Here is a 27,737-nt window from a genome sequence, read left to right as displayed (position 1 = left end):
TGCTTGGCAGCAAACTCCCAGGCTCAGAACCGGGGACCCAGCTCCATCACTAACCTTGAGTGGCCACTGTCGCTCCCTTGTGCCCGAGTTCCCCCAGCCATAAAATGATGGCATGGAGTAAAATCCCTGGTTTTCAGTGTTTTCACTATCGTAACCCTTTCTTTGATTTTCTTTTCCCCCTTATGACCCAGCCCCATGGGCTATTTCATGCTGACAGGAAGTTCCTCTTAGCAGTTGTATGTGTCTGATTAATAAAAGGTGGAAAAGCCCAGGAATTATTCTTTAAAATGTCCTTTGGGGGAAATGAGGCCCAGAGAGAAGAGATGATTTATCTGTGGTCTTGAGAATGTTTTTATATTATGAATCATCTGAAAGGGGGAACTGCTTGTCTCCACGGTTATAGATGACAGTGCATTGAGATTTCTCAAGGCTCTATAAATAAATGGGGTAAAGGGGTCACATGAATGTCATTCTAAGCAAGTGTATGGTTAATATCCTTGGGGGTTAATCAAAGCTACACCTGATCACCACCCAAGGGAACCAGTCCTTCCAGAACATGGACAATATCTTGCTCAATACTACTTCTCCCATGGTGGATTGCATACTGCCTAGCACATAATAGGTGTTCATTAAATGCTTGTTGTAGATGATGGTCATCATCTCGGAACTATGCTCCTGCCTGGGGCAGTGGGTACCCTGATAATTGCTTAAAGCTCCAAACAGGTGACAGAGCTGGAGAAGACAGAATGTGGGAAAGAAAGAAAGGGTTCCCTAAGATAGACAGATGTGGAAACTGAGTAACAGACACAGGCTTCTTTAGCAGATGCCTCAGAGACAGGAGATAAAATAAACCCATAAAATTGTGCAAGGCGAACCTGGAGGGATGCACCTGAACCTCCTTGTACCCTGCTCCCCTTTCTCTCTCAACCCCTGGAGGATTGTTCCACCCCATCCAGAAGAGAAATGCAGCTGAACTTGAGGCTGACGAACTGCTCAGAGGAGCGTTTGTGGAGATTTCTCGAGGGTGGTGTGCCGGAAGGACATGAAACCTCCGCGCCCCTCCTCCCATACCTTGCCCTGTGCATCTCCTCACCCGTGACCTTTGTAATACCCTTTGTAATAAACCGGTAAACACACACAAAGAAAGAACTGCTCGGGAAAAATCCACAAATCGCAGATGGTGATAAAAGGAGTTCAGAAGTATTTTTAACCTTGAGATGATGTCAAGGCAGAGGCAACTGAATTCCAGAAAACTCCTAGGTTTTCTGATCAGAGACTGAATGCTGGTTTTGGTTTCTGACGTCACCTGGGCAGGGATTTGCTCAGTTTACGCCTGCTGATGTGAGCTTGAGTAGTTGGACACAAAGCCCACGTCTTCTCCCCAGAGTGTCCCTGAGTAGTGCTTCCTTTTCCTTTTTGCAGATATAATGCATCTCCTCCGGTGAGACCGCAGCCCCCTGCTGCGCTGGGACCATCCCTCCCTCTGTTGTCTTGTTGCTTGGCTCTGCCTACGCAGGCAACAGCCAGCACGTACCCACCACCTAGACCAGGGGTGAGGAACCTGTGGCCTCGGGGCCACATGTGGCCTTCTAGATCCTTGAGTGCAGCCTTTTGACTGAATCCAAACTTTAAGAACAAATCCTTTTATTAACCTGTGAAGTGTGGATTCGGCCGAGGGGCTGCACCTGGGATCTGCTGGCCACATACCCAGCGCCCGGACTCTACCACCGACGTGTCGGCTTCATCGCAGACCTGTCCAGCCTTCTATCCGTCCGTTTTAGTTTATTTTTGATGCATTTCTGAGTAAGTTGTAGACATCAGTACATTTTAACCCTAAACACGTCAACATGCATCTCTTCGTTTACTTTTTACGTAATCGTTCTTGGTTTGTTGCTCAAGCCAAAGCCCCAGGAATCACTGACAGAGGTGTCAAAACCGAGGACAGCCCCTCGCTTACGGTGGCCTCGCGTGGAAGCCCAGGCTGCCGTGTCCCGCGGCATCATTTGGGAGGGAGCGTTGTGGCAGCCGGCCCGGCTGGGGTTAGTCCCTCTGAGGCTTGCCACCTCCTGTTTTCCCTCCTGGCAGGCGGGGCCAGCCTGCCGCCCTGCCGTGCTCTCTCCCCCAGGCACCGGGGACCTGCTTCTCTGCGCTGGGTCCGCCGGGCTCGCTGTTGCATTGGTCAGATTCGCAAGGATCTGGCATCATTGAAAGCTGCTGCCTCTTCCATTCGGATGAGCAGAGGAGGGGCCGTGTGAGCAGGTGGCACCGAGACCCTGAGGGTCAGCAGGATACGGAGAGGTAGGAAGAGAAGAGCACGTAAGCGCGGCGGGCAGGTCACTGTACTGAGCGACAGAGCCCGATTGGGCCTGTGCAGGGCAGAGATGCGGGCAAGACGAGAGCCCCTGGGAAGGGACTAGAGGGGCACCAGGCTCATCCGTGCCGGGCCTGTCCTCGTGGGAGACGGTGGCAGTCTGCTGAGAAGAGGAGACGGGCTGTGGCCAGGCACGGAGAGACAGACGCAGCGTGGACTCGCGTGGACTCCACGTGGGATCTAGAAACGTCTGACTCTAAGAAGCAGAGAGTAGAATGGCGGTTACTAGGGGATGGGAGACAGGGTTGGGGAGATACCGGTCAATGGGTACAAAATGTCAGTTAGACAAGAGGTCCGTAGTAGAGCACAGTGACGGTAGTTAATAATAATGTATTACGTGCATTAAAAGAGTAGATTTTAAGTGTTCTCACCACAAAAACAAATGGTAAATATGTGAGCCATTCTATAAAGTATGTGAATTTCAAAACATCAAGTCTTATGCTATAAATATATACAATTTTTTTTGTTGATTGAAAAATAAAACTAAAATTAGGCAGTAAAATAATTTGGAGCCTATTTTAGAAAGTGAGGGCTTGGGGGTCAGGCAGGTCTGGGTTGAGTCTTCCACGTGCAGCTGCGTGAGCCCCTTCCGGAGCCTCCCAGGGCCCCAGTTCCAGGTCTGTGAAGCGGGGATGATGATAGCGCCTGGCTTTGTAGTGTCGCTAGGGCCGCAGGAGATAAACAGCGGGCTCCGAAAGCACCAGTGAAGAGAGTGAGGTCAGTGGGGAGTCAGGGGGCTGCTTTTCTGCTGCTGAGATGATCTAAGAAAATCCTCTCGCCTTCTCTTTTTGGGAGCAAAGGGCGTCTTTGCATCCACAGGGGATGCTCATATAGGAAGCTCGCATGGCTTCTTAAAGGCCCATGCTCAGACGATGGGGTCCCGCCATTCTCACTCCCAATGCTGCCCAGGGCACAGGGCTCCAGGAGCAGGAGGCCCCAAGGGAGGCCTATAGAGCCCGGCTCCCTGGGGTCTGTCGACCAGGCCTGGCAGAGGAGGTGTTGACCCTGCGAAGGAAGCTGGACAGGGCCAGCTCTTATGGTGTTTCTGGGACAGAGCACGTGGGCCAGGCCCCCTGCAGCTTGTAGGACACCCACACCAGGGCAGGGAGGAGGCAGGCAGGGCCCCTGGGACCTGCTGCCGCCTGCGGCTAGAAGGGCTGACTTATCTTCTGCTTCCCTGGCTGGGACCCACCTACTCAGCCCCACGAACCCGTCAGAGATGCTTTTTCAGGCCCAAAGTAATGACCTCTCTCTGACCACTTCAAATTTACTGTGAGCCAGGTGCCATGTGCACATCTCGTTTTTGTCTTCGTAATAACTCTGGCAGCTTAGATCTATGATTTTCCCCATTGTACCCATGAAGAAACTGAGGCTCAAAGAAGTGACCCAAGGTTGTCCAACAGAGCCGGGACTCAGCCAGATCTGCCTGATGTGGTGAGACCCAAGCAATGTGCTTGTCAGACTTCGTTTCCCCTCCTGTGCTTTCTAGGTTGCAGGATCCTGAGCAGGGAATGGGGGCTCGATTATCACGACATTCTCCATGGCTGGCAGGTGTATGATGCTCAGGAAATGTTGTCGAGGGCTATAGACCTGCTGACCATTAAGCTTCTTAGCAGCAGAAAACTCTGGAGATCTTTTTCCCTAATGTCCAGGACCATGGGGGAATTTCCTCCCCTGCATCGCCAACTCTGCTTGGTTATCTCTAGCAGTGGGGAGCTCATCCCAGGGCTGGAGCTCTCAGCCAGGGAGGAGGCTCTTTCACTGTTGACCATGACTGTCCCCCTCTCCCCAGCCACCATGGATCTCCTCTGGTAGGCTCCTTGGGGCAGGAGTCTGAGTGTGTTTTCATTCACTAATAGTATCTATTTCATACGGAATTGAATAGCATCTTCCTGCATCCCCATTAGGGCTCCCACAGGCATTTTCCTGCATGGGAACTTTGAGTGGCTTCTGGCCAAAGATATAGTGAGGAATGAAACACCAGCTCTGTGAATTCCATGGGCTTCTGGCCAATGCATTCCATCCCTCTCTCCACCCCTTGCTTGGAAGCATTCCTGCTGGGCAGTGCAAGCAGACCTCCCCTTTCCTGACCTCTAGGCTTTGCTTGTAACACTTGCTCTGCTGAAATATCCCTCCACTTTCTTCCAGCCTTCCAGGCCAGTACAAATGCCAGAAATCCATTGAGAACATATATCTCAATGAGCATGGTACCATTCTCCTGCTTCCTTTTATGATGCCTCCATCCCTTGTGTTTGACTTGAAGCTTATCCCTGGTGTGGGGTAAGGGCTTAAACATCTGTGTTTCCAGCATCTTCCTGGGCTTTCAAGACTGTAAGGTTGAAAATGGGAAAATGGGGCCCCAGGGAAAATGGGGCCCAACTGACCCCAAAACATATCCATATTATAAAGCCTTGGATGGCTAGGCAGGACGGTCCTCTCTCTGAGGTTTCAGCCCTCTCGCCATCTCCGACTGGTGGTGGACATCACCAATAGTTCACCAGAGCTGGAGTGAGGACAGAAGAGTGCTGTGATTGATTAGCAATGTCTGCCGGGGCAGGAATGGGGGTGGCATGTGCATGTCACATGTTTGCCATCTCCATTGCAATCCAGTTCCCATGTTTTACAGATTGGAAAACTGAGGGTAGGAGAGAAGAAAGAATTTTAGGGAGAACACACAGGAACTCGAGGGGCAAGCTGGAATCGGAGCCAGGTGTCCTGTCCTTCTCAGTCTGGCACAGTCTCCACTTGGCCTGGTAGTGAGGACCCTGCATGAGCCTGGAGTGCTCCCTTCCTACGTCCTGGAGAGTGTGCAGCTGTGGGCACCCCGCAGACATCTCTGGGGTGCTTACCATGTGCCGGGCAGTGCACAAAGGGTTAGGGACTCAGCAGTGAAGAAACGGATGGAATGCCCTGCTCTCATGAAGCTTCCATTCCAGTCGGGGGAGACAGATGATAAACAGCAAATGCAGTGATATGATTAAGATATTTATGTCTCTGTCTGTGGACGGACACATTCACCAATGTGGCTGTTTCTTTTTTTGCTTCGTCCTTTCTGTAGACTGGTGTATATTGTTCCTCAGTTCCTCCAGGTCGTGGAGCGTCCTGGCTTGCCATTTCATTTCCTGGCTCTCTGCCTTTGAACCAATTCCATGGTTATTAGAGAAGAAAAGTGGTTACGGGAGGAGATGATGAGGTTTTGTCTCAGCTGCTGGCTCAGCCAACACAAAAGAACGCGCCAGATCAAGGCTGGGTTTGGGAGCTGAGGTCTGGCTTGGTCTAGAGACTCCTGGCCTAGTGCTGCCCACGGGATGTGGGTCCTGCAGCCCCAGCACTGCTGCCGGCTCAGGCTCCCCTGGCTTCCCTGGCTCTCAGCCAGGGGTAGGTAGGACCCCTGGCCCCAGGTCATTTAGAAGCAGGCGGAGGCATGTTTGGGTTGCCACAATGGCAGGGAACACCTCTAGCACTTAGAGAGTGGGAGCCAGTAAGGCAAACGTCCTTCAAGGAGCAGGACGGTCCTGCACAACCAGCTGTCCCGTGCAAATGCCAGCAGCCTCCTCCTGAGGAGCATTGCTGGGGAAGGACGTGGCCTAAACTGGTGCCCCCTGAGTCTGCGGGGACAGTCCTGGGAAAAGCTTGGGGCTGCGAATTGCAAGTCTTCAGGCCTTGCTCACGCTGTTCATTCTTGGAACCTCCTGCATTTAGCGCTTTGGTGAAATGGGGCTCAAGCGTCCCATGTGATGGATTGGGGGTGGGCGTGCACAGCCCCCCAGGCTTCCCCCACATAAGGAGTGGGGATCGTTGCCATCTGCCCAGTGCCAGTGACTGCCTGTCCACCCCCCGCGCTCTCCGTGCCTGGACACGGCTGTCCAGCCTCCCGGGCCAAGGCCCAGCCACAGTGACCCCCGTTCCCTGCTGCACACAAAGGAGCCACCCGGGTCAGCCTACACACCCAAACTCCCCCTGCACCGAACTGAACGGCTCCTCACCGCCCGCGGCGCAACCCTTCAGTGCAGTGACACTTTACTGGCAGGGCCCTGGTCGGCCCCTCGGCCGGCTGCCCAGGGAAGGGCTTGGCGCTGGAGCGAGAGGCCGCAGAACATATTTCCAGTTGGGCTTCCAGGCCAAGAGCCTCGGCCCCTTCCCACCACTGTTCCCACTGGCCCTGCCGGCCTGCCCAGCACATTAGCATTTAAATTACCCAAAGTGTCTCCACCAAAGCCCTCTCCCTCCATTGAGTCCACCAAGGAGGGAGCATCTGAATCCTTCCCCCTGCCTCCCTTCCCTCATAATGGCCATACTGCATTCATCAGCCGCTCATGTGGCATTAGCCGGAGGAGGAGAGAGGGCGCCTAGCAACCCGGAGGAGGCAGAGAAAGAGGTGGGAAGGAAGTGATTTTCATGTAATTATTCACTTCCACAAAAGCCGTTGTCAGGTACACACTGGAAACACAGCTGTTTTATTATTCTCCTAACCTACTTTTAATCTTTTGAGAATCCTTACCAATATAAAAGGCAAAAAGAAAGAGCTTAACTCAGCCATTTTCTGCCAGGCAATATAAGTTGTTTTTGCCTCGAACGGAGGCCCCACTCGTAAAAGTTGTGGGGTGTGTACGTGTGCGTGTGTGTGTGCGTATGTGTGTGTATGTGTGTGTCTGTCTGCAAAGAAAATGTTAAAGAAAAGGCTGTTGGTTGTGAGCTGCAGGAGGGCCACCAAGCCCTGTCCTGTGTCCTTAGATCTGAAAGCCCAACGCCGCATGTGCTGTTGGGTCTGGTGGATTTCATGCATCTTCTCCGCCGGGCACTGGGGCGGAAGGAGCCCGGGGGCGATGAGATGGTGGCTCTTTCCACCCATCTGTGTTGGCCCCACGCTGGCGGCCCTGCGGGGCAGGTGTGTCTGCCTTGGTGATGGCAGCTACAGCGTTTGGTGCCTGTCTGAAATCTGATTAGGTCCCCTGGTGGGGAGGGAGGCTGGGATGTTGGAAAGGACGTGAGAGCTGGTTTTCGTAATGTAGTTCAGAGCGTTAGCCACGCAAAGCAATCAGATTAAGGGTACCGCGTAAAGTACCACACACTTTACATTCGTTATATCTTTCTTTCATGGGCAAGGAAGTTGAGGCTCAGACAGGTAAAGTAAACTGCCTGGAGTTGCACAGCAGTAACGGGAAGAGCAGGGTTCCAAGCTGGGGTCTACTGACCCCGAAACCTTTGCTGTTTTCATTAAGCCCCTGCAAGGCTCAGAACGAGGCCCCTGGCAAAAGCTCTTGTTTAACTTAGTCCCCCTTTGCAGGGGGCTGCAATGCCTTCTCCCAAGGGCAGGCCAGGGTGCAGGGAGCAGTTAGCAGGTTCATGTTTTCCTAAGCCCAAAGTGACTCCTCGCGCTAGCCCATGTGTCTCTCTCTAAAGCTAAATGGACAGGTGACTGCCCCTCTCTGGGTATTACTTCTTTTATCTATTGAAGGGGAAAAAATAGCACCACCCTAAACATGAGGATGAAGTGAGTGTGATACCTGTAAAGGGCTTCACGCAGCCCCGGGATGTCACAGGCACAAATAAAGGTCTGTTGGTGTCATCGTGGTTTTCAGCATCACTGTCATCCTACACCTCCTCTTACTGGTGCTTTCAGGGCAGGATGGTTAATGCCACATATATCAAAGACCTCAAGGCATCAGCATGGCAAATACTAGCCAGCCCTAAGATGCCGAGACAGACAGATGTCGTGGGTCTGCCTGGTATTGCCGGCCTTGGTGACAAGCAGAGGCATACCCTTCTGCTCTAACTGGTAGCTCTGTTTGCAGACCTGAAAGTGCATTTCTAGGGTAGCTTCTTCCAGTAACCTGTGCTGCTGTAGAAAATCACACCTTGTGCTCCAATTCCCTTTCAGACTCCAGGGCAGTGGCTGTCCCCCTCCACAGGCAGGACTCTGGCTCCTGCTGCCCCACTGACCTCCTGTCCCCTACTCCTCCCCACAACTCACTCCTCTCTGCCAGATGTCACATGAGAGCTCATCTGCCTTTGCTTGTTGTCTGTCTCTCCTGCTAGAGTGTAAGCTCCTTGGAGGTGGGAACTCTGTAATGTTTGGTGATGGTGGCAACCTCAGCTCCCGGAACTCGGAGATGCTCAATGCATGTTTATGGTGGAGAAAAGAGGAACAAGACTTTTTTGTTTCCTCCAGATTTTTGAATAGTGGCGTATCATGAGGAGGAGTGAATGTTGACCAAGCACCTGCTGTTCGTTAGCGCTCCTGGGTGGGTTCCTGAGTTCTCTCCAGAGTTTCTCATCGCTACCCAAGAGCTGGGAAGGTGCTGAAGGTTTGTTTCAGACATACTATCATCTTCCATCTTCTGTGTGTGAGAGAAAGAGATGCTGCCCACATATGCACGATCACCCTCTCCTTTATCTCCCCAATCGAATAAGTCACCTCTCTCCAAGGGGTGGGAAAAAGACGTGAAGCTTTCTCCCCAAACATCTAAGAAATTCTGCTTGTGTGGTCAAGGTGGGCACGTGGGGAAAGGGTGAGCATATTGCCACCCACCCACCTGCCCACCTGTTGCTAACCTAGGGAGAATGGTGCTCACCTCAGGGCACTGTGTGGGACACACAGGCCATAAGACGTACAGTCTTGTAAGCTGTAAAGTGCCATCCATGGGGACTGGGGCAGTGCATACTGAACATCCTTCACGACAAACGTAGCTTCTGAGTGTGGGTGGGGAAGAACTTGTCCTTGTCCATCCATCCTTCCTTGCTGCTCCCAGCAGATGCCGTTGAGGACTACTCTGTGCAGCTCTGTGCTAGGCCCTAAGGACCTAGCTTGGAAAGTGGGCTACACGCTGGCCCATGGCTCTCTGTGCCTGCCATGCACCGGGGCTCATCGGAACCAGTTGCCCCAAAAGAGGTGAGGTTGCCCCAGAGCTCGAGGGCGGGACCACCTCTCTTCTAAAGGGGCTCCACTCCCCTGTTCCCATGCAAATGTGTCCTCCAAACCTCTGAATGTGGACTGCTTACGGTCGCGCTGCCAGAACGCCCCCCATTCATTGCTGCAGAACATGTGGAGTGATCCCTTTCTCCACTGCTGACCCAGCTTCCTCAGGGTTTGTTCTGTTGAGACTATTTTCCCTTCAAATGGTGTTGAGAAATAGGAAGCCCTTTCTCGGCTGAGCTGTTCCCTTTGTAGCGTCCTGGTCAATGGGGCTCAGTTGGCTGGTCTTCCTTTCACTGAGGTGGGGTTGCCTTTGTCCGGTTTGACTTGACAGCCACAGAGCGATTTCAATCCCAGCTGAGACCCCAGGCCGCTCAGCAGGCCCGGAGGCCCCAAGTTTTCTCTGTGAAATATGGAGCCAGAGTGCCCTGGGTTCAGACCTGACTCCCCCTTATGAGCTGTGTGGCCTTTCATGGACCCATTTCCTCTTCTGAAAAAACGGAGATGAGGATACTTACTAGTGCGATAGTTACGCAAGTTATAAGATTGTGTACACGAAAGCCTCAGGTACACAGGAAGCTTCAGCAAATGTTAATTCAAGTTTTTCACTTCCTAAGGAGTTACCAAACTGATGGAGAGTTTATGAAGGTTCTATTATCCTATCTTATCAGCCTCTCTTTTCCCTTTTTGTCAAATCTCTGTAATGGCCACCATGATTTTGTTTGATCTCTCAGTGTTTGTAGAATTCTTGGTTGAAGGAAGAACTAGCCTTAGGTGACATACACTTGGGATAATACCTTAGCAGAGATAATGCCGTGCTCACTAGCCGTTTATTTTGTCTCTTCCTGAACAAATGGGAAGGCTACATTTGTAAGACTTCGTTGCCTTTAGGTTGGGACTATGTCACCTGGCTCTGGCAGAATTGATATAAGCAACTCTCAGGCTTGGCCCTTAACAACTTCCCAAGCAAACGTCCAGTTCCCTGTTGCTGTGCCTCAGCAGCTGTGCTGGAAGCGTGTGTGGAGATGGCGGCATGGTGGTAGTGGAGATGCTCGCATTGCTAAAGCACTGGGTGGAAGAGAGCCCCTGTACACTCTGCACAGGGCTTTGTGTGGGCAAGAAATAAACTGTTGTGTGGAACCACTGAGATTTGAGGGTTTATTGTTTAATCCAACATAGTCTAGCAGTGATCATCTTAACAAATACAGCAGCTTACTCATGAGTTAGTTAGTTCTTTTCCAGATTGAGAGGCAAGGCTGACAATTAGGGCTCTGGTGTATTTTCACAACCACAGGTGTATGTGTAAGAACATAGACACACATCAGTTATACCAGTCTGCTGAGGAGTCTAATCATGCAGACATACATACCGTGGTTCTTCATGGGACTCTTTTAAGAAATCTAATCCTGAACATTCTCAGGCTGTGCTATGCCCAACGAGCATATGTCTTAGCAGAAAAGCTGATATCGACATGGGTTTTGCAAATGTGACAAATAGAAGAGGCCAGTGGAGAAAGTTTTAGATCTGGAGTCATGGAGATGTTAAGTTACTGCTAAAATCCTGATGACTTTCAAATCCGTACCTCTAGCCCAGACCTAGACTTTCCACCTGTCCCCTGAACATCTCACTTGATGTTTCAGACTTCCCTTCTCCAGATTAATACTTAGCCATTTCCCCACTTTATACTTCCAACCACAATTAAAAAACCCTGGGTCATCCTCTAGTGTTGCACTCCAATCCACTACATTGCTCAAATCTGGGTATTCATCTCTTACCTCCAGTCAAGACCAATCTTGTTTAAATTGCCTTCTAAAGATTTTTTGAGAATCAAGGAAATAAGATGGCAACAGAAAAAATATTGTTTTGATTTCCTAGAATCTCCCCACCCAAAGAGAGAAACTAGGATAGTAAAACAAAAAAACCTATGGACAGCTCCTTCAGCATGACTGGCTGACTGAATGAACCACAAAATGTGAACAGATGGAGCCAAACACCAACAGCAGTGACATCTGCGTGATACCAATTCTGCGGGATAAGAGGAAGATGAAGGCAAAGGGAATTCTGAAGTTTGAGTACCAGGAAACCCAGAAAGCTCTAACATGTCCTGGGAGAGGACTGTTTCGGGAATAGAAGCTTGGTGGACCTATCTGAGAACATCAGCCAAAACTAGGAGGGGTCTGTGTAGCCTCCAAGTCCTAGGTAAGTGGGGGAGGACTTCAGGAATTTGGGCAGAGGTCTGAACCCTGTGAACCCTAGGGACTAACCAGCTAAGGAACCCCACATTCAGGAGAAATTACTGGAAACAGAATCCAAATTGAGCAGGACAGAGACACTAGAGGAAATGAAAGGAGAAATTTTGGATAAGAGTAGGGGAAATGAATAGAAAATTATCGTTTCAGAAAGTACTGTCTCGGGGGGGGCAAGGGCAACATACGTAACCTAAACATCTGTACCCCCATAATATGCTGAAATAAAAAAAGAAAGAAAGTACTGTCTATATAGCCATAGTTTTAAAGACTTTTTGGTAATAACAAAAGAGAATCCTAGAACTGCAAGCCTGGAAAATCTAGCCTGGACTACTCTCATTCCTTTGTGCAAGAAAATCCCCTCCTAAGAGTATAGGAAAACCCATTTCACCTACACACAAGAAGAGGATTGTGGTCAAATCTCATACAAAGCTTTTATAAGAGAAAGGATTATGAAGATGATAGTGTTCCTATAGGTAATGAATGCATTCCACAAAGACAGAACCACAAAACACTTGACCACTGAAACTTGATATTTCGAAACAAGCTAAAATAAACTAAGAAACCAACAGATGCTGGGAGACAAATAGCATAGATGAAATTGTTAGACAAAAAGAATATTTGAAAAGAGAGCTGACAGAAAGAACAGCTTACAAAAGGAAAAGCATTTCAGAAAAAAAATAACTAAATAGAATGAATAAAAAAGTGGATAGTCACCATGGATAATATTATCAGGTAAATAGAGGATGAAAAGGAGGAAAATAAAAAATAAAGTAAGGTAGAAATGAACAAAGATTTTTAAAAGAATGCAAGAAAAATTGATAGGCATAGAAGATAGACAAAGAAGGTCCAACATACATACAAGTCCCCAAAGAAGAAACCCAAAGCAATGGAAGAAAATAAATACTAAAAACAATAATTCAGGAATTTTTTTTTCTCCTGAAATAAAAGAGAAGACTTGAACTTGTATCCTGAAAAAGTATGCCAGGAGCCTGGAAATTCAACCCAGAATAGTCAACACTAAGACATGTCCAAATAAGCTATTAGACCTTAAAGAGAACAGAAAAAAACTATTTAACATACAGACAAAAAGAATAAGTACATAGTAAGGGAAAACAAGTTAGAATAGCATCAGACTTTCCTACAGAAGTCAATTAAGCAACATATTCAAGATACTCAGGAAAAAAAAAAAGAGAACCAAGGATTTTATATACAGCCAAATTTACTTTCAAGTATGAAAGCTACAGATCAACTATTATGAACATGCAGGAAGCCAGGAAATATAATTTCCCATGAACCTTTTTAGAGGAATTTACTAGGGAACAATCTTCAGATAACCAAATTGACTAGAAAATTATTAACATAAGGGCTGGGGTGGGCATTAAATTTATAGTCACCTGTAGTATTCACATCAAATAACAGCTATACAGAGCCTGGCACGGTGGCACACATCTGTAGTTCCAGCTACTCTGGGAACTGAGGCGGGAGGATCACGTGAGGCCAGGAGTTCAAGGCTGTAGTGCGCTGTGATCACATCTGTGAATAGCCACTGCACTTCCCCCGGGCAACATAGCAAAACGCCATCTCTAAAAATAAATAAGGGGAGAAGAAAGGCAGGCTATAATATAATAGGTAATGGTTGTTATGTTCTAATAATGCAGATACAGTCCAAGTATTAAAAATTAGAGGACAATGAAGAGTATGTATATGAAAAGTAGAATAAGTTCACAGATGGTTTCATATGTATTAACTGGAAACAAATAGATATTTCTTCAATTAAATGTTAGAGGAAAGAGAAGGAAGAGAAATAGAGGCTACTAGCTAATTTCAATATTCCTCACCACAGAGAACCAATAGACAATGTCTAAAAAGGGAAGGACAAAGGGTATTATATAAGAGTGCTGATTTAATGGTGACCGTCAGAATAAAAATGACAGGCTTTTCCCCACAGAGGTAGGGGAGTAAAATGGAAAAATAATTTGAGAACATATCCCCTTCTCACATGACTCCCTAGGCCAAACATGCCCTCTTTCCTCTCTTCTCCAATCTTGAAAGATATGCCTCCTACAGGCAGCCTTCTCTGGTTGCCCTAGCACAAATTACTCTTCCCCCTCACCTGTCTCTCCTAGGTATGGGGCACCTTGTTTTGTGAATGTTTTACCTCGCCTGAGGACGGAGATGGAGTGCTGTGTATAATTGTATGGTACCTCTTTCAGAGTCTGACACAGGGTTCTGCATACAGAAGGCACTCAATATAAATGCTGGTCCATCAGTAATTCAGGATTGATTGGAGGATTTAGGCTTACACCCTCTGGATTTTTCTAAGAGCTGAATGTCACTATTAGTATTCTTTCAGTTTGAAGGGACAGCAATACAACTCAAATTGACTTAAGAAAAAGAAGAATTTATAGGCCTCTAAAATTGACTATTCTAGGGTATATCTAATTTCAGGCATGGCTGGATACAGGGACTGAAGTCATATCACCAGTGTCTGTCTTTGCTGTAGCCTCTGCTTTTCTGTTTGCTGGCTTTGTTCTCAAGCAAACTCTTCCCTCGTGGTCAGGGATGGCTCCCAGCAGTTACAGGCTTAACATCTCCAGCAAAAAAGAATGTGTCCCATTTGCAATAAATAACTCCAGTAAAAGTCCCAGGATTGAATTTCATTGGCTTGGCTTGCATCATATGCTCATCCCTGAACCAATCACTGTGGCTAAGAGAAACACTTTGATTGGCCAGGCCTGTGTCACGTGTCCATCGCTAAATCTACCTCTGAGTGGAGAAGAGATGGCTTCCCAAAGGAAAACTGAGGTACTGTTACCTAAAAAGGAGAGATTGATGGATGCTGAGCAGATGAAACCAGCAAATATCCATTTTAGTGCTGATGGGCTCAATGAACAAACTAAAAGAAAAATTACCTGCAAATGAAAATCACCTTGGGGCACATCTTTGGGGTGTGTGGGTTGAAGCTCTCTCTGGTGTCTTCTAACGCACAGGGAGTTTATTCACATGGCGGGGAAGGGGCCACTCTGCTGAATGGTGGGGTCCGGTGAGACGCAGGAGCTGGCTTTCCGGCAGGCCTGGGGCTTCTGTCCCTCTGGCCCGCACGCTCGGCCAGGGCCCGGAGGAGCAGGGTGTTGACAGCAGGGCGGCAGGCTCCAGGAGTGTTTGTTAAGCACCGAGTGTCTGGCGAGCTGCCCCTGGGGTCTGGCTTTCTGTTTCCTGGGTTGGCAGTACTGCCTTTTGCTTCGCCATATGGTTTACTGGCCTTATAGGGTAGGAAAGGGACTCCACTGAGGTAATAAATGGGGAAACTGAAGCAAAACAGAAGGATTTAGAAATACATCCATTTCTCTCCTGAATCTTTAACACTTTTTTCTCCACTGGACCCTTCCTAGAAACATTTAAGCATCCTTAAGCTTCTACCATTTTTAAAAATACTTCCCAAATTTCATTTACCCATTTGCTACCATCCTATCTCCTACCTCCCCTTCATGGCAAAATTTCTTGAAGAGTTTTTGTTTTTGTTTTTGTTTTAGTATTCCCTCTTTCCATTTCCTCCTACCCACGTCTCGGTGCACTCCAGTTTGCTGGCATCCCAACACCCACCCCCGCCCCTTCCCCATGAAGGAGCTCCCCCCAGGTCCTCATTTAGCTCCAAGACTCTAAACCTGATGCGCCTGTGTCAGAGGAGGGAAAATGCTTTCATTTCTTAGTTTCAGAAGCAGTAGTATAATCTGCAATTTTCATAAATATTTGTTGAATGATTTAACAAATTTGAGCAGATCCAAGGTAGAATGATTTGTACCATGTAATCAAATCCCAAAGAGAGAGATAATACAAGTATTTTGCCTGGAAAGGGGAGAGTTCTGAGGTCCATTGGGCACCCGTGTTTTCTTTGAATCTTTAAAGAGCTGCCACATGGAAGACAGAGATCTGGTCCGGGTGACCCCAGAATGAGGAACCCAGGAAGGGGAGAGTTCTTCACATCCTAAGAAAGATTCTAACAGAGCTTTTAAGAAGAAAGGATTTATTCCTTAGGTGGTGAGGCCTCTGTCACTGGCGGTAATCAAGCAGAGACTATTCTGTCAGGAGTACTCAGAAGAGAGTCCTATGTTGGGTGACGGGTTACACCAGGGACTTCTGAGGCTGATTCCAAATCTGAAGTTCTGGGACTGATTAAGCATCTCTGAAGGAGGGCCTCCACTTCCCAGCTGTGCGGTTTTGGGCACATTCCTCAGCCTGTCTGTTCCTTAGTCTCTTCAGCTGTAAAAGGGGGCTAATAACAGCACCTACCACAGAGAGTTGCTGTGAATGTTCAGGTGCAGAGCGCGTAAAGGGCCAGGCATGTGCTTGGAGCACCGTGAGTGGTCAGTAAATGTTTGCCGTCTTTCCATTCAGTGCCACGCCCTGTCCTGTGGATGGCACTTGCTGCCCAGGCATGTGTCCCGTCGGCTGCATTTGCATTTGAGCTGTGGCTGTTCCTTGGTAACTTCTAGGGGCTGGGCTCAAAGAGAGCCCGGGGGAAAGCGTTCGAGAAGCCCCTGTCATGCCCCTTGTGCTCGTGTATACCACGCTGGCCTCAGCAGTTTTTGTCAGGGGGACCCTGGGGACTGAGAAAGTAGCCCTGCGTATGGCATAGGAAGCCTGAATGGGGATCTGTTTTGAAAGGTGATAAGGATTCTGTGGGCCTCCCTCCCCCTCCCCCTCCTCCTCCTCCTGCTGCGCAAATGCACCCCCTGGACAGAGTCTTAGGACAGTTTTCTCATGAGAGGCTTAGTCGCAAGGAAAGGAAAGCATTCGCTTGGCTTAGACATGACTGACTTACAAGCAGGCGCTGGGTCCCAGGGGCTTACACTCCTTATTGCGAGAATCCTTACAACAGTCCTGTCAGGGAAGTTCCTTCCCTACTTGGCAGGTGAGGAAAACTAAGCCTCAGAGAGGTTAAGTAACTTTTCCAAGGTCACACAGCTGAGGTCAGAGGCCTAAACATCCAAATTCTTGCTGTTGAGTGAGCTGTTATCCATAACCTGCAGCCAGTTCTGGAATGAATTGAGGACATTTATATTTAACCAAGCGGTCCCCAAGAATAGAACTCCTTTTAAAAGTGGTTGTGAGAAGGTTAGGAAGTTTGATTATCCCTTTGTGGAGTTTTTCCAGAGGGTAGGGTGTAGGTGGGGGATTTCGGAGACCAGGGCCACCCTCTCGCCACACATCTGACTTCTCTTTATGCCGATGTCTCTGTGCCTTCCTGCAGGTCTGGGTAGATGCTGGAACGCAGATCTTTTTCTCCTATGCCATCTGCCTGGGCTGTCTGACCGCTCTGGGAAGTTATAACAATTATAACAACAACTGCTACAGGTGAGCATCTCCCTGGACCCTGCCAGCTCTCCACCAAACCCCAGAGCCCTGCACGCTGCCAGGCCGGTTTATGGCCATCTCCCCACCTTCCCCTCCTGCCCCAGGAGGAGACACATGGGCTGTTGGTTGGCTTTCTCTGCCCAAGCGGCAAAGAGTGGGCCACCAGTGGAGCTGGGAAAGTAGCAGATGCACTAGAGTCTGTTCTAGGCTGCAAAGCGAATCCACCCCTGGAATCTCTTTCAGGTCTCAGTGTCACCCTGTATGGTAAAGATTTACCCCAGGGTGCATAAGCGACTTGCCGAGGTCACACGGCTAGTAAGTAGTACTTGAAGAGCCTTGTTCTTCTACCTTCTATTCAGAGACCTTCTTGCCCCTTCCCACTTGACTGTAAGGTCCTCTCCTGTCCCACCTGGAGTGGCCAATGACCCACATTGCCCCTCAGCCTAACCAGCCTCCCTGGCCTCCTGCAGCTGGCTGCCCCAGGCCTGGGAGGAGGTGCAGGGGGTCCGAGGCTGTCTGACCCTTGACTGCCTGACCTCTCATGCCTGCAGCCTGAGTTCTTGAGTGAGGCTGAGACCCACAGAGGGCAAAGGACTCGCCCATGGTCGCCCAGCAGCACATGGTGTAAGTTATGGTCGAGGCTGATGGTCTGTTTGTTGAGGTCTCTGCACCCCTGAACTCAGTGCCTGGTACACAATAGGTGAATATTTCCTGGGTGGATGGACAGTGTGTCTCTTCCTTAGAGTCTAAGATGGGCGGAGAACATTTTCGTGTTGGAAGGCCGCATTAACTTAGCTGTGATCAAATAAGCCCACGTTCAAGAAACTTCAATTAGATACACTTAAAAATGTACATTATTTTGTAAAAAATCTAACTACTATGTACTTAATAATTTCAAAAAATGAAAGCTATTTGTTAATTTTAAAGTTAACTAATCTTTTAACGACTTCGTTGTGTCTGCTTTTTGTTGGAAAGCATGTGAATATTTGGTAGTAGCATGGAGGTCCGCAGTTGCAGTTGATCCTCTAGAAGGGTGTCAGTCATTTGTGACCTTTAGGGCATCTCGATTTGGGTTAGGTAGGAGAATATAGATTTGCAGCAATAAGTGGTTGAAAAGCAAGAAAGCATTTTTCGGGCATGTTGCAGAAGGCATGGGTATTCTGCATTTTTCCATATTTCAATTGGATCTTTCTTAGCATTAAACAATGACTAAAATGTCATCTACTGAGAGCTCAATCAGTTCCATCTGTAGTTCTTTAGGTACCTTGGCGATATCAACCAGGTGAGGCTGAAATGCTAATTTGAATGTGATGTCATGGTTCTCAAAGTCAGTGAACCTTTCATGGTATTCTCCAATTAATAGGTCGATAACAACTGCGTATTCTTCAAATAATTTGCATGTATCATCCTGCTCTTCAATGACCTTTGCTAACTGGGGTAAATGTTTATCCAAAATTTCCTTTTGAAGAAGTATTTTGAAAAAAAGCTATCTTTTTTCAAAATGCTTGGGTTTTTTGCCACATATGGTGTATAGACTTAGTTTTACCTTACAAAGAAATATTCAAGTCATTTTGATTTGACATGATATCACAGAGAAATGCTGCATTCCTATAGAAATCTTCTTTCAATAATTCACAATGCTGATTCTGTTCTTCATAAAATTTAATGATCTATTCTCGCAGAGATAAAATTTTGGTTAACACCTGTCCCTGCGATAGCCAACACACTGCAGGATGATACGGCAAATCCACACTGAATACCTCATCGTTCAGCTTTATCGTGTTATGAAACTGATGATGCCGTCTTGTATTTGCACAAATATAGTTAACAATATTTATAACTTGTTACAAAGTGTCTCTTAAAACGATAGCTTTAGCACAGAGATTTTGCTGATGCAAGATACAGTGAAAAGAAATGAAAGCACCTGGATCTGTTAATACTTTTTTTATCTGTGCAATAAACCTTTCATGTTTTCCTGTCGTGGGTGGTGCACTGTCTGTACATACACTCACTAAATTTACCAAATTCAGTCCAACTTCACGACATTTATCTCAAAAGTTTTTGAAGGTATCTATTCCCTGTGTTCTCTTTGTAAGAGTGCCCAAAGTTAGTAACTCTTCATAGCAAAGAAGATCTTCTGTTATGACCTGAATGAAGTATAAAACCCATGCCAAGACAGTAGTATCAGTTGATTCATCCAAAGCAATTGAATAATAATATATTTTCCTTCTGAAGTGTTGCATGAAGCTATTCTGTTAAGTTGAAGGCTAATTCATGCTGCCTATCAGTTATGATTCTCCTTGAAAGAGGCAGTTGTTTGTACTTTCAAAGGTTATCAGGGTCTAAACATCCTACAACTTCAGTGATGCATTCTTTCACAATTTTCACATTACTGAATGGCTTTCCCTTTTTCCCGAGTAAATAAGCTACTTTATAAGTTGCTTCAGTGGCATTATTTCCAGGTCTTATTGCTGCTTGAAAGAATTCTCATTGCTTTTGCTTTTCATCTTTTAATTTCTGCAATACAACCTTTCATGCCTCTACCTATGATTTAAAATATTTATGATCCTTATAGTGTTATCCTGCTGATGAGCATTGAATTTCTTTAATGTTGATATTGCAGTATCACAAAGCAAGCAAATCATTTTATCTTTAGCAGAAACAAGATAATATTGCAATGCTCAATCCTCATTAAAAAATCTGTCTTCTTCCTTTGGAAGAAAAATCTGTTCTCTTGGTCTTCTTTGACATGATGGGCTGTTAAGCAGACAGAATTTAAAAATACTATTGACCTGTGCAACTATTCACAAATTCCACTTCAGACAGAAACACAGTGCACCACTGTCAAAAGCTGACAACAGACTGGTGCGCTCAACCCCCATAAACTCATACCAACCAGCCTTGGTGTGGTAGCGGCGCCAGTCAGGCGGGGGAAGTTAGAACTAAATCATGAGTGTAGCAGCCATCGATTTAGCCCTTATGGCTTACTAATGTTGTCATTGTGCCAGTCAATCTGAGAGGATTATTTCATTGAAACTTATTTTCTTCTTTAGCATTTCATTTAAAAAATAAAAATATTAAAGACGAACAAAAACGTATTAATAAAAATAAAAGGATTTGTTCTGTAAAATTTGGATTTAGTCAAAAGACCACACTTAAGGACCTAGAAAGCCACATGTGGCCTTAAAGCTGCAGGTTCCCCACCCTTGGTCTAAGAAATCCTTAATCAGGCATAAGATCATGGAATAATGACAGAAGAACCATCCCTGATCACACGTTAGTTGGGCAAAGAAGGGGTTTTTCAACAAATGATTCTGTGATGGGATAAGTATTGGGGGATAATAAATTAATAGATCCTTATACCTTATTCCATATATTCACCATAAGAAGTGATAGATTGATTAAAGAGTTAAATATTTTTAGAAAGAAACTATTCTATAAGTAGGAATAAAATATTGATTCCAGAATGGGAAAAATATAGAAAACATGAAAAATAATTAAAGAAATCACGAAGGAACTAAGTGACAGATTATTCCACATAAAAATATAGAACATCTAAATTTTTGGAAAGAAACTGAGAAAACTATTCAAAATAGCTACCTTTACACAATGGAACTGGGAAGTCAGGGGTAGGGAGGTGGGCTTTTTCCCACTTGTACTTCCTATGCAATTTAAATGGGTTTTTGTTTTGTTTTAACTCCAAGTACATAGTTCTTTTATAATTTAAAAAAATCAAGTTAATATAAATATCATCTACATACTTTATCTCTAAGTAACATATGAAAATCATCTGCAAAATTAAAGGGCATACTAACAACATATACTAAAAAACTTAAGGGGTTTATTATGTCCATAATATGTAAAGAATATAAACAGATCAATATGGAAAACACTAAAACACCGATAGAAAAATGAGCAGCATGCTCTTAAAATAATGAGTTTGTTTTTCTCAACCAGCAAATTGGCAGTGGTCTAAAAATGAATCCTAATCCATATAGATAAGGGTACATGAGAGGGCCATGTCACACTCCACTGGTGGGATGAAACTTGGAACTAACAACCACATCACCTGATCATTGTGTGGTTCAAGTGGGATCATGCATTTGAGATAACTTTTGTAAATGACGCCTGTTGCAGCCCTCTGGAAGCTAGCTTAGGGACCGCTTCGTTAGCTCATTCCATAAGTCAGTAGTGCTCACTGTGTCTACTCAATGTGGGGCGCTGGGATCGCTGCTGCGGGAGAGCCAGACAGCAATGGCAGTCTATAGAGTTTGTATTAACACTTTGGGGAAACTGAAGCACTGAGGAAGTCAAAGTGGGCAGGTCCAACATGCTGAAAAGAAAAGCTATAGCAGAATCCAATGTGCCGTAAGGCAGCGAATTCTGTTCCTGGGGGCCTTTGAGCAAGGTAGTTGGGTATTTTTGGACGACAAAGAGATGCCATAGAGAGCAGGAGGGTCAGACCGGGCTGTCCACAGAAAGCCTCCAGGCTTTGGCAGAGGATGTGCATCTGGGTGGTGGGAGGTAAAGTGCTTTGTCGGCCACGATACAGAATGTTAACCACGGACAGGAAGAGAGAGGCACTTGGATAGGAGGAAGAGCACAAGCAGGCTTCCGGTCTGGGCTGAGTCCCACCCCCTTGGGATACCGGAGAGAGATGCTGTCCGCATGTAGTGTTCACCTCGTCTGTGGCTGACAGCGCGGGGCCCTCCTGGCCGGGCGCGGCAGAAATCACTTGGTCCCTACCGCCTCTAGCCAGGCTGTCGACACCCTGAGCACACAGGCGGGGCGTTCTTGGTCTCCACTGTATCCCTTGGACTTAGCTCAGTGCTGGCTTCCATGCGAGGAAGTGAGAAAGGAGCCACCCTGTTACGCAAACGAGGAAACGGTGGCCCATGGAGGTTGTCACTTGCCAGTGATGGAGTGTGGTGCTTCACCGGAGTCTCCCTGGCTCCTGCACCACTGTTCCTGGCTTCCGAGGATGGCCAGCCGGTTCTCTCCCGACTCCTGGAGTTAAAGAGGACTGGGCCAAGACTGCCTCGTCTCCAGCCCACGTCTGGAGGCAGCGGCGGCTTTCTTCCCCGTTGAGCGCACGGTGCTGTGTGCTGGCCTCTGCGGATCCTTCTCTCTCCCACCCGACAGGGAGGGTTTTCCTCCCTCTCTGCCATCAGCGGAAGAAAGCGAATCCCCTGGGTGATACTGCAAAATCAGAAGGTTCATTTCATTTCCGTTTCCAAATTATTCTGCAAGTGGGTCTTCCCAACTCAGACGGAGCCAATTACCCTCTCTGCTGACAGCGTAATAGCCTCTGGAGGTCTTAAAAGCCCAGCTCGGCTCCTGCCGACTTCAAAGCCCTGTTACATAAGCCTGTCACAGAGACGTGGCAGCAGGGGAAGGAATTAGAGGGGTGGAATGGAGCAAACCAGGCAGGGAAAATCCTCCCTTCGGAAGACATGCCGCAAAGTTCCATCTGCTTGAAGGTGGGGGTGCTCCCGGGGCCGGGGAAGAGGGGGCAGGTCACGGGGCTGGAAGGGACCTCAGGTCCCTGAAGTGCTCCTCTGTCCCTCGGTCTGTCTCTCTGTGTTGTGAGGAAGTCACTCAAGAGGCCTCCGCAGGAAGATGGGGATTTCATCACAAGGGACATTTGTTTTTCAACATCCAGGTGGATGCCCAGTGATAACTTTCAAGTCAGGATTTGGACATCTTAATTCTTAGGGTGCATCATGTTTGTTTAGCTCCTAGAAGGATCACAGGCTTTGGTGTCTGACACGACTGGATTCACATCCCACATTCACCGACTGACTGTGACACCTCGAGCATGTGACTCGCTTGCCCCAAGCCTTGGGGTTCAGTGAAACCTAGCGTGGGGCCTGGGGTACTACAGGTTCTTACAGCAGGGGACAGGAGAGTTCCTCCATGGGGCAGAAGTCAGGGCCGTTTTGCTTCAGACCTCAGGAAACAGGCAAAGGAACAGATTTATACTAACCTGAGGAATAATTCTGCCCTTCCCTGGACTAAGCTAAATTTCTTTTTGAGCAGCGATGAATCCAGCTTGCAGACAAAGTCCTCAGGCCTCCCAGCCCAGCCAACGTGCACAGTGGCAGAAGAGTTCTCTGACGGGACCTGTGTCACTTACCCGCTGCCACAGTTCTGCTGTGTAACGAACAGCCCCAGCACGTGGGAGCTGACCACAGGTGTCTGCTTGCATTGCTCACAAGCCGCCAGGCAGCGGGGGAGGCTCTCCTTCAGGCTGCGGGCTGGGGGCTGTGGCTCCAGGGGCCAGGCCAGGTGCAGGTCTGCTCCATGTACGTACCTTCTGGGGTCCAGGCGGAAGGGACAGCAGCACCCCTCGGAAGTTCTTCCCATGGAAATCGCAGAAATGATACAGGACAAGTCCAGTCATGCGAGCACATCTCAAGCCTCTGTTTGCGTCACGTCTGCTAACGTCCCCTTGTCCAAAACAAGTCATGTGGCTAAGCCCAAAGTCTGTGGGGTGGGGAAATATACTCAACCCTGAGGACAAAGGGTGGGGGAGTGACTACTAGATCAACAATAATCCGATCTAGTGCAAGGTCCAGGAGACCCTGTTACCCACGCACCTTGTCCTGTAGCCGGTGAAGTGCGGTTCAAAGAGAAGACAGTACAGGGAGAATTGGAACCCAAGGCTCCTGACCTCCAGTCCAGTGCTCTGTCCATTACACCCTTATTCCTAGGGTCATCACAAGGCAACAAACAGGGTGTTACAGTCACCGACAACATTAGTGTGACCTTTGGTTGTATTACAAAAAGTATGGTGTCAGGAGAAGAGGTTAGAGTCCTCCTAGGATCCTCGAGTCTAGTCCTGGATGTGACAATCGAAGGGGGGCTGGACGTGCTGGAGTGTGTCACAGCCTGCGAGCGAGGCCAGCCCGCCACCCACAGGGCATGCCTCAGGCAGGAGGTTGGACGAGGTCACCCAGGAGCTCTACCCCTGTGAAGTGAGGGCACCAAGGTGGACTGAATGACTAAATCCCAAGTCCAGGCACTGCAGCGGCTGAGGTTCTAAAGGGCTGATTCCCTGACTTGGCCACATGAGGATGCCGAGCCCAAGGTGGGGGACACTGGGACTTGAAGCTACCGTCTTCATCTTGACAGAGCGCCGTTGTTGCAGTCCCATTTCTCCTGAGTCATGGCTTCAGGCTGGTGAGTCCCTCCCAAGAGCAGGGGACAGTCACTGCTTCAGTAAATCTCTCGTCCAACCTGGAAGGGGCTGCCCCGTCACAGCAGGAGAGCAGGGACTGAGCAATGGGTCTGGCAGACGCTGCTCCCAGGAACAGCGAGGCCAGGATGGGCATGCGATCCAGACTCTCCTCCCAGCGGCTGCTGAGAGCGGCAGGTGTGGGGTCCACGCTGCTCTGTGGCTGAGGAGCAGCTGTTTCTCACGCAGAGGCGTCTCTTGCCCTCCTTGCATTGGGCTCCCGGGAATAGCGTCCTCCTGCTTTCCCCAGCCATCTCTCCACCGGAGATGTGGAGGAGTGTTGGTCCGTCTCCAGGGACTGTCTCACGTGCCAGCCTTCCTTCCTTCCCACCCCCACTCTATGCGTTTAGCCTGTGACCTGCCTTAGCTTTTAGACGTGCAGGAGAAGCTGTGTGACTGTGTGCCAGCTCTGACCCACAAATGCTCCATCCCAAAACGGGGCGTCTGTGCCGCACGCACTCCCCTGCCCGCGCTGCAGGACACCAGGCGCTCAGGCGGAGACTGTGCCTGTCCCTCCCCGCACCCAAGCGCCTCTTGTGCTTCCCCGCAGGGACTGCATCATGCTCTGCTGCCTGAACAGCGGCACCAGCTTCGTGGCGGGCTTTGCCATCTTCTCGGTCCTGGGCTTCATGGCTTACGAGCAGGGGGTACCCATCGCCGAGGTGGCAGAGTCAGGTGAGTTTGCCAAAGGTGGAGATGTACAAGGCCAGGGCAGGCGAGGGAGGCTTTGGGTGGTGGCTGCAGTGAAATATGGTCCTCCTCAGCCCGCTCACCTCCAGGGTTCAGGTCTCAGGAGGCGGCCCCAGCAGCCATCCATGATCCAGGAATCACCTGGAAGGGAAACCTTGATGCCTGCTCCCTCCTGAATCCAAGGCGTCCCCAAGCACTGTCGACTCTGCACTCCACGCCCTTCCCCCAGTCTCCCGACTCTCCCCGCTAGGCTGCGCCGCCACCGCCATCGCCGCTCACCCGGACGCGCAGGAACCTGTCGCTGGACTCAGCCTCTGCCACTGTCCCTTCCATTCCGTGCTCTACCCCACAGAGTGCTTTTTCCCACATGCAACTCTGAACATATCCTCCTCTGATGCAGAGTCTTTCCTGGCTTCTCACAGTGCCGGGCTCTTAGCACAGCCACGAGGCCGGACGCTGCCCTCTACTGTGGCCTCACCGCCCACCTCAGGCCCCGACCTCGCTCTGCCCCACCACGGTGGTCTGTTTCACTTCTGCAACGTGCCTCACGGCCTTCACGCACACTGTTCCTGTGCTCGGAGAGCGTCTCTCTCTCTCTCTATTTCCCAGTCCCAGGCATAGCGTCCCCATGAGTGTGACAGCCTGAAGGTGCATACTGACATGTCGGCTGTGCCCAGCCTACCACAGGCAGGGCTATCGTTGAGGTGATTGTGCAAAATGCAGGAAAATTCTTCCCTTGATTTCCATGGTGCTTGAATTCCTGGGAATTTCAGTGTATATGAAAAAGTGCAAAACTAGTTTGGCTTTACTGCCACAGGGAGTTGGATTCTGACCTCAGACAAGTATATGTAGGTTTTTCACCTACGGGCATGTTCAGCAGGACAGTTAGTTGAGAGCAGCGCAGCGCATCTGGCCTCCCTGGTCTCCATGCTCGTGGCCAGTTCTGCGCCTGCTCCTTGCGACAGCCACACTGCCTCCCTCAGGAGCGCTGGTCCAGGTTGTGACTGTTTGCATTTGGCCTGCAGTGGGGGAAGCACCACTCTGATCCACCGAGCAGGGCAGACCAGTGGGTGTGGACATTGAAAGAGGAAGCTGGTTAGAGCTCTGCTCCCTGGCTGCTCAGGGTCCACTGTCCTTTTGATCATGTTTAGCAGAGACACAGATGAGATCCCTGCTCAAGTCAGGCGTCCAGAGCTAGACCAGGGGATGCTAGTACGATCAGACCACCGGGTGCCAACTCAGTGGGCAGAAACTGTGTCACATGTTATCTCGTGATCTTTAACTCAGCCCTCTGAAGTTGCACTTTTTCTATCCCTATTTTCAGACGAAAAAACTGAGGTTCAGAGAGGTGAGGTCACTTACCTAAGGTCACATAGGCTGGCAGTGACAGAGCTGGAACTTAACTGAGCTCATGCTGTGACCACTCCATCCCACTGTGGCCGAGTACCTGGCACTTCACAAAATACCACTACCTTGTCCTCACTCTAAACCACGGGCAGCCCTGCACGGGGGGTCATGACCTTCTCAACAGGAGCTTCACTCCATGTTGAGAATCCATTTCCACCTCTAGAAAATGAACGTCCTGATTCCCTCCTTGCGGCGTTAGGTGAGATAATATATCTACAGCGCTGTTGTTATTCTTCCTGTCATTACTGCCATTTTATAGGTGAATCCCAGAGAAGGTCATAGAAAGGAAAAGAGCCAACTAAAAGTAAATTTTGTTGGATTTGGATTTTTCTCATTTAAAATTGAAAGCATATTCACTATAGAAAAATACAGAAATATTGACAAAGGAAAACAAGTTCAATCCAAATCCAGTACAGCACTTTGGGGTTAGCCTGCAAGATTTTTCATGCATATGTAGCTATAAGTGTTGTGATCAAAACTGGAACATATTATCCTTGCTATCATGTAGGCTGAATTTTTCCACTTACAATAAAACCTGAAGAGCTTATTTCTCAGTAAAAGGAGATCTCCACCATGAGGTTTTGTTTTTTTTTCCAAGACAGAGTCTCACTCTGTTGCCCGGGCAAGAGTGCCGTGGCATTAGCCCAACTCACAGCAACCTCAAACTCCTGGGCTCAAGCAATCCTCCTGCCTCAGCCTCCCAGGTAGCTGGGACTACGGGCATGTGCCACCATGCCCGGCTAATTTTTTCTATTTTTAGTTGTTTGGCTAATTTCTTTCTATTTATAGTAGAGACGGGGTCTCGCTCTTGCTCAGGCTGGTCTCGAACTCCTGAGCTCGAGCAATCCTCCTGCCTCGGCCTCCCAGAGTGCTAGGATTCCAGGCATGAGCCGCCACGCCCGGCTCCACTGTGAGTTTTAATGGCTGCATGGCGTTCCGCTGGATGGACGTACCATAACCGATTTACTCCATCCTGCCCTTCAGGCCCTAGGTTAGTTGTTTCTCATATACTACCTCATGAAATGCTCGTGGCATCTTTGCAAGGTAGGCTTTATCAGGGCCTCCACTCACAGGCTGTGCAGACTGTGCCCTGCACAACTCCAGCAGACACTAGTCATGCAGCAGCTCTGGGCTTTATAGCGCCCGTTACAGATGAGGATTCTGTAGTTCAGAGAGGTGAAGTGGTTCACCCAGGATCACACAGCTCGTAAGTGGTGCAGCCTGGACCTGGCTTCTTCTGCCTCACTTTCTTGTGTTGCTCCTGGCGCCAAGCAGGAAAGCTTGCTCTGTGCCCCTGGTTGGGAGTGAGGATCAGAACAAGATCCTCTTTAGGAATCTGCCATTAGGAGAAATGCAAATTGCAACTAAATATGTAGCCACCTCACCTTTCTCAGAAGGACCTGAGCTCACTTTCTGGGGAATGGTTTTTGGAAGATACTTAATTAGATGCCAGAATACTCAGTGGGATATCCCAGCACACTTGGGAGACTGAGCCAGGGAGACAGGGTGCAC

At 48.6% G+C, this 27,737-nt stretch overlaps 1 protein-coding gene across 1 annotated transcript in view; it reads left to right on the top strand.

The window, feature by feature from the left end:
* The window catches only part of LOC105818990 (sodium- and chloride-dependent GABA transporter 3-like), a 53,894-nt gene that overhangs the window by 2,042 nt on the left and 24,115 nt on the right, over positions 1-27,737 (top strand). Inside the window, exons 2-3 of the mRNA XM_012655138.1 lie at positions 16,788-16,891; positions 24,679-24,803. Of these exons, the coding sequence (XP_012510592.1) occupies positions 16,788-16,891; positions 24,679-24,803 (229 nt within the window). The remainder of the gene's footprint in view (positions 1-16,787; positions 16,892-24,678; positions 24,804-27,737) is intronic.

Source organism: Propithecus coquereli, unplaced genomic scaffold (genome assembly GCF_000956105.1).
Source record: "Propithecus coquereli isolate 6110/MARCELLA unplaced genomic scaffold, Pcoq_1.0 Scaffold461, whole genome shotgun sequence".
Lineage (NCBI taxonomy): Eukaryota > Metazoa > Chordata > Mammalia > Primates > Indriidae > Propithecus > Propithecus coquereli.
The sequence above is the reverse complement of the archived record's forward strand: the minus strand, read 5'-3'. Positions and strand labels throughout refer to the sequence as shown.